This window comes from Berghia stephanieae, chromosome 10 (assembly GCF_034508935.2).
Source record: "Berghia stephanieae isolate SIO BIC M18660-M18661 chromosome 10, UCSD_Bste_1.3, whole genome shotgun sequence".
NCBI lineage: Eukaryota > Metazoa > Mollusca > Gastropoda > Nudibranchia > Aeolidiidae > Berghia > Berghia stephanieae.
In genome coordinates, this window is record NC_088369.1 from 11,960,256 (window position 1) to 11,967,755 (window position 7,500).

Sequence of the window (7,500 nt, forward strand, 5' to 3'; positions counted from 1 at the left end):
ACAATTACAGGAGAGGTCAGGACAGTCTTGCCGCCTCTGTTGGACAAGCGTTGTTCATAGATTAGGGAAACATGTCGTGAAAAGGCTCAACATGTGTCCCTTATCAAAATAAAAATAAAATTGAGCTTTATATAGCGCAATATCCACTAAATGTGCTCAAAGCGCTTTACAATCGGTCCCTGGTCAACAGCAACATGTAACATGTAGGAAGGGACATGACGCCTGTTAGGCGATTTTACAATTTTTCGGACAAAGACAACACTGTTAACGGCCAGGTACTCATTTTAACCTGAGTAACGGTGAGAGAATGTGAGTAAAGAGTCTTTTCCAAGGACTCAACTATGCGCCGAGCGCGAGGCTCGAACCCAGGACCTTCCGATCCGAAAGCGAGTGTCATACGACAAGACCACATAGCCGCACTATCATCTCTCTGTTGTGTACTGTAATGTATTTTTTAATATTTTTAATATTGTTTTATAAGCAAATGAGTGTGTGCCCCTTAGTTGGATCAGGATGAGACTTTTAGATGATCTCAAACTAAGTACACAAATTGATAGTATCCTCTTGGAATCTGCATATGTTCCCGATTTGAACATTTCCCTTTGTTTCCCTTTGTCTTACTTATTTTCATACGCTTTTTATAAACTTGTACTTTTTTTTTTAACTATCCCATGTTTTGTCTTTTTGCTGGTGGTGCAATGACCTAAATGTGTTGTAAGTAACGTAAACACTTAAAAACAAACATATATCCGAAAGTGTGTGTGAAGTGCCAAGGACGAACCAGAGTTTCGATATTATCACTAGCGTGCATGGATCCGGTCATTGACCACCCTCAATATCGCTTGACGTTTTGTACATGCCGATGAGTCATCAGTTTCCAGCTCTATCTGATTTGTTAACACAAAAATGTCAGGCCTTTCTGCGTGCAATACCTTTAACCTTGGTGTACTTATTTAGCAGAGGTCTTCTCATAAGGAGGTCCCGACCAATTGGATTCAATAGTCTGATGCACGTCGCCCAGCAACGGCGGCCATCGTGGTTCTAAACAAAGAAAATCGGTACTTTTTGTTCTTCATGCTGGCTAGAACTTTTCATATGTCTTGTGATCAGAATGTGTAAAAGTCAAAACATGATCAGATATATAATGGGTGGTTGTTTTTTCCTCTGGATACGCTTTTATGCTCGTCGGAGAAATATTTCATAAGGGCATAGGCCATTGTTCCGATAGCTCAGAGCCAGTTACTAAGTTACCATGCGTCATTACGAGGAAGTGACGTTACGACTGTTGAAGCCAATTGGAGAGTGAGTGGATGCCAAGTGGAGGGAGAGGTTAGAGAAGTGGTGTGTGTGTGGGGAGGGGTGGGGGGGGGGGGGTCATCATGCGGGTTCCCTGAAGATGAAGGCCACAGACAGAGGAAGATGGAGGTCCTTCTTTGCTGCCCCAAATGCCAACAGGCGTTCTTTTAAAAGGAAAGAAGCTCGAGGATCTTTGTAAGATCAGCATCCACCAAACGTGCTCAAAGCGCCTATAGATAGATCGAAGTTGACGTCATTCCGGCCTTTGTTATTGTTTTTGTTTTGTTTATTTGTTTATTGTTTTGTTTTGTTTTGTTTGTTTTTTTTGTTTTTTTTTTTGTTTTTGTTTTTTTTTTTTTTTTTTTTTTTTTTTTTTTTTTTTTTTGGCCAGGCGCGTTTAGGAGTACTCCTCATTAAACTGTATTAACTCACTCAACCCTAACACCGACTATATCCGTAGTTTACCCAGGGTTACTTTCACCCCATGCCTATTTATTACATTTTTCTGAGACAAATTATAAGCGTAGTATCAAAGTTAATGTTTTTAGTTTTTACATGTTAATGGTAGTTGGATAAAACTTGTCTATGCAAATGCTCATTTTTAATACATTTTTTCCAATTTTGAAAAGTATCAAAAATGTCTAGGATTGAGTGAGTTAACCAGACTATAAACGTTTAAGGTTACACATAGATTTGTGTGTTGGCCCGTTATACTTCCGGATGGCAATGTTGTGAGCGTCTTATCCAAGCGCACACTTTCTATCTATAACGGGCAGTAAGTAAGTAAGTAAGTAAGATTAATAAGTGGAAATTTATGTTATTTATCTTCTATTTTTTTTATTTTTTTTTTACTATTTTTTTTATTACAGGAAGGAAATTTGGGTGTGGATAAAATCGTATTGACCGACGTGGGAGACAAGGTATTGGTGACGGTTCAAACCCCGCTGGGGAGCGTGCCAGTGACTCTGCCTCATACCGCCAACACCAGTCTTAAGTCGTCGGGGAAAGCAGGCACCCTCGACACGTCACACGTCTCTGGCAGTGGCGTTGGTAAGTACATAATGTTATTGTTACTATTATTATTATTATTATTATTATTATTATTATTATTATTATTATTATTATTATATTATTATTATTATTATTAATTATTATTATTATTATTATTATTATTATTATTATTATTATTATTATTATTATTATTATTATTATTATTATTATTAGCGAGTTTATGATTACGTTCCCAACTTACAATGATCGACGAAAGATGTGCAAGGAAATGATGATTTGTCCCCAAAGTCTTAGGACCTAATATTATATCTTCCTTTCTTCCACGTCGTTCGTTGGTCGCTGTAGGTTGGGAACGTAATCGTTAATTTGCTAATATATATGTTACCCAGCAATGTTATAATATGGACTAGAGACAGCATCTACAACAACAAAAAACAAGATAAAGAAGTTGAGGTGGCAGAAATGAGGATGTTGAGATGGTCACTTGGTTGGACAAGAAAAGATAAAGTGAGAAATGAACGAATTCTAAGGTTGACTGAAGTGAAGAATGTATCAATAACGATGAGAGAAAATAGATTGAAATAGTTCGGACATGTAAAGAGACGAGAGAGGGAGTACGTGGGAAGAAAAGTATTGGACTTACAATTGGCGGGAAAGAGGAAAAAGGGACGCCCAAAGACCAGATGGTGGGATAAGGTAAAGGATGATATGAAAGAACTGGGCCTGGAGGAAGATGATGCTCTGAACCGAGATGCATGGAGATGTGGCATTCATTATGGAGACCCTGCAAAATGCTGGATAAGCTGAAAGAAAAAGATGTGTAACCCACCTCAATTAGGTGGATGCGGTTATCACAGATTCTGTCCCTTCGTTGTAACCAACACAGTGAATACTTTTAAAAGGACAGCACACATGTAAACACTTTTTTTAGGGCTCGATGATTTTTACGACTGAACAAAACTCACAAAATCTACAAATCATATTAAAAACACGTCATAGCACCGAGATACCAGTCCCGTGTGGAGAGGTAATTGAAATGGGAGCGATCTATATTCCATGTTTTTGTCCAACAGAGTCATTGATCCCTAGATTTGTTGCTGTACAACGATTTGATATTTCTTATTAAATGCAAACACATAAAAGATGAAAACATACCCACAAGTCATGCTGATTAAATGAACAATTGTAACGTTGGATCTTCCTCAAACTGTGAACTCGTATAACTATGAGGGTCATTATGAGCACACTTTGCAATGTGACCAATGACCTCGAGCACATGGAGAAGTAATATAGATCATCCCCATTTTTCTTTGTCCACTAACTCAGGAACTGAATTTGGTCGATAACGCATTCACTCAATAGACTACAACTCCACCAAATTCTATTCTTTCCATGGATGTTGCCAAACTCTTATAAATCACACTTTTCATTTTGATCAGAACAAATTTCAATCTGAATAAAAGTTACCGAAGGTACTAGAATAGAATAGAAGGTATCGACGTCGCTTGATTAAGCCACTGGCCTGTCGCCGAGTCTTTCCAGTCACTGAATGTCTTGTTCACAACTGATCTAATGCATTTCCCTACCTGATCTTGTGATCCGGGGCTAGCCTACACTACACTTTCTGTACTGATCTTTTGATCATATCTATTTTGGGTGGGAGGCACTTCTACACTATGCATATAACTTTCCATCACAGCAAAGCATTGACGCTCGGCTCTTCAACGACATTTGCTGGCAATGAGTTCCAACGTTCAATAACTCTCAGTGTAAAAAAGTTCTGTCGAAGGGTGGTTTCAACTCAGGGTTTCAGAAGTTTATATGAGTGGCCCCTGGTGATTGATTTTTGTCTACTGTGAACAGCCTATCCTGAGTCGCGTACAAGCAATGTGTGAGCTTATAGGTCTCAATCATATCATCTCTCAAACGTCGATAGATCATACTTGGCAGTCCTAATCTTTTCAGACGCTGTTCATAACTCAAGTCCTTGAGTCCACCAACGACCTTTGTTGCTCGCCTAAGCACACTCTCTATAAGCTTCTTATCCTTTTCAAGATAAGGTGCCCATACACAGTTTCCGAACTCCAAAATGCGGTCGAACCAAAGCTGTAAACATTAACTTCATAGTGTCACAGGCAAGATAGGCAAAAGATCTCCTTATCAGTCCAAGCAGTCTGTTAGCTTTGTTGACCTGCCTTTCCAAATGCTGTGAAAACGTGAGCTCTGGGTCCATATGAAGTCCCAGATCTTTCTCCAGTGTTGTCTCTTGTAAATCAATAATCTCCTCACTCCCATGTTTTCTCATTTTGTAGGTTGCTTCTGGTTTGTGTTGCCTAAATGGAGCACTTTGCATTTGTCGGCATTAAACTTTAGTTGCCAAGTATCAGCCCAATCGACCATACTATCAAGATCACTCTGAAGTCTCTTTATATCAACCTCACTGTCAGCCTCACCATACACTTTCGTATCATCTGCATACATAGAACACAAGCCTGATACGGTCTCTGGCAAATCATTGATGAATGCTACGAAAAGTGATGGCCCAAGCACACTGCCTTGTGGCACTCCACTCCTTTCACACGCCCAATCACTTGAACTCCAAGTGCCCTCAGTTTGACCTTTAGGCGCTCATGCGGGACAGAGTCAAACGCCTTTGAAAAATCTAGGTAAATGGCCTAAATTGGCGTCATTCAGCCCTTTGTTATTGTTTTAGCTGGCCATTTTTATGAGTAGTTCTCACTAAATTCAATCAATCAGGTCATTGTAATTTTTCTTTGTCCACAAACTAAAGGACTGAATTTGGTAGATAATACATTCCCTCAATACCAATTGGATCCAATAGTCTGATGTCCCGTCGCCCAGCAACGGCGGTCATCGTTGTTCTAAAAAAGAAAATCGGTCCTTTCTATTCTTCATGCTGGCTAGGACTTTTCATATGTCTTGTGATCAGAATGTGTAAAAGTCAAAACATGATCAGATTTATAATGTTGTTTTTTTTCCTCTGGATACGCTTTTATGCTCGTCGGAGAAATATTTCATAAGGGCGTCCGTCATTGTTCCGATAGTTTAGAGCCAGTTACGAAGTTACCATGCCTCATTACGAGGGAAGTGACGTTACGACTGTTGAAGCGTATTAGCGGGTTAACGATTACATTCCCAACCTACAACAATCGACGGTATTATGTCGAAGTGAACTAGATATATGGCAATGTGGTCTATAGATAGTATGCGCTTGGCTAAGAATCTCATAACATTGTCATCCGGAAGTATAACGGACCAACACACAAAACTGTGTGTATCCATGAACCTTTATAGTCAGGTTAATACAGTTCAGTGAGCATTACTCATAAACGCGGATGGCAAAAAACAATAACAAAGACCTGAGTGACGTCATCTTCGAACTATCTATAAGGTATGACACTCGCCTTCGAGTCGAAAGGTCCTGGGTTCGAGACCCTCTCTGAACGGCGCATAGTTGAGTCCTTGGGAAAAGGCTCTTTTCTCGCATTCTCTCGCCGTACACAGGTGTAAAAGGAGTACCAGGATGTTAACAGCTTTGTCTCTGTTAGGGAGTAACCGAGAAAGAGCATGAGATGTGTCTGTGTGTGTGTATGTGTGTGTGTGTGCGTGTGTGTGTGTGGGTAGGTGCAAGTGAGTGTTTCTGCAAGGGAAGGAGATAGAGATTTGGGAAAGGGGGGGGGGGGGAGGGGCAGGGGGAGGGGTAGAGAAGGGTCATGCTGACATAAATAGGGGCCTGGGAAGATTAATGACATTTTTTTTTTAAAATTTTCTTGGCCTTCAAATGATGAGTGGGTCAAAATAACCCTTTACTTCTCAAACCTCGGAAATATTTAATGTTACTTCCCGTCTCAAAACGGTAAATTGTTGGGATGAATTCTATTCAGTGAAGTGAATTTATGGTTAACATTTTACGATCTATCTATCTATCTGCCTATCTATCTATCTATATATCTATCTATCTATCTATCTATCTATCTATCTATCTATCTATCTATCTCTATCTATCTATCTATCTATCTATCGATCTATCTATATATATATAAATATATTTATCTATCTATCTATCTATCTATCTATCTATATATCTCTATCTATCTATTTGTCTATCTATCTATCTATCTATCTATCTATCTATCTATCTATCTATCTATATATCTGTCTGTCGATCCATCTATATATCTAGCCATCCATTCATCCATCCATCCATCCACCTATCTATCTACCTATCTATCTATCTATCTCATGCCAATCTACTTATCTATCCATCCATCTCTTTCTATCTCTACCCCCCCCCCCCCCTTCCACCCACCCTCCCCATGGTGTCTCGTTCGCCCTCCAAACAAATGAGAGTTACAACATTGTTTTGTTTTTTTCGGATGTTGTATCTCATTCACAGCCGTTTAAATAGGGCCCAAACTTTCACTTTAGTTAATTCTTCCCTCACTGGCTACCGTCAAGTAATGTAAACAATCCACCGTCAGCCACAGTGATAACAGCTGTCAAGACGGGGTGCACTGGCAATAAATTATGTCTGCAGGTAAATCTCATCGCTTTGAATTTCTCTCAGGCAGAGAGTAATAGAAATTTCATCAAAATACTCAATTTTCTTAGCCCGTTGTGGACGCAGCATCTTTTTCATAATTTTCAAACATATATGGATACAAAGACCAGCTTTTCCTCTACAAGACGCAATTATTTTTATTTACATCGTTAAATGATAAGTTTGTGTTTTGCTCTTTTGAATAACCAGAGTTTTTTATGAAATAAATATTAAAATTATAAGTTTAAGAAATATTTAAAAATTCAAAATATCAAACCAACACTTTTTACCATCAAGTGTGAGGGATCAGAGAAAAGTAGATAAAATTATCTTTCATATGATATATACTTTATTATGTAGATTCAGGGATTTAAGAATAGAGGGTGTGGAAAGGAATCTCAATAATTATTTTTGTTACCAACAAAGAGGAGAATATTTCATTATATTTTAGAAACCCAATAATAAAACTAGATAGTGATGATAAGAGACATTTATTTAGTTTGATTTCATTGAATTTAAGCGGCAGTTTTAGATATTTCTTAAATTTACTTATTTAAGTTCTGTTCAGGTTATGGAGAGACACACTGAAAACGGTCATCACACCAGTACAAATGAAATATGTCGAATTTGTT

General features: G+C 38.5%; 1 protein-coding gene across 2 annotated transcripts in view; it reads left to right on the forward strand.

The window, feature by feature from the left end:
* LOC144980512 (uncharacterized) overlaps window positions 1-7,500 on the forward strand; it is a 245,036-nt gene that overhangs the window by 29,273 nt on the left and 208,263 nt on the right. For both annotated transcript variants that reach the window (XM_078928149.1, XM_078928150.1), the window contains exon 5: window positions 2,166-2,346. In XM_078928149.1, the coding sequence (XP_078784275.1) occupies window positions 2,166-2,346 (181 nt within the window). The remainder of the gene's footprint in view (window positions 1-2,165; window positions 2,347-7,500) is intronic.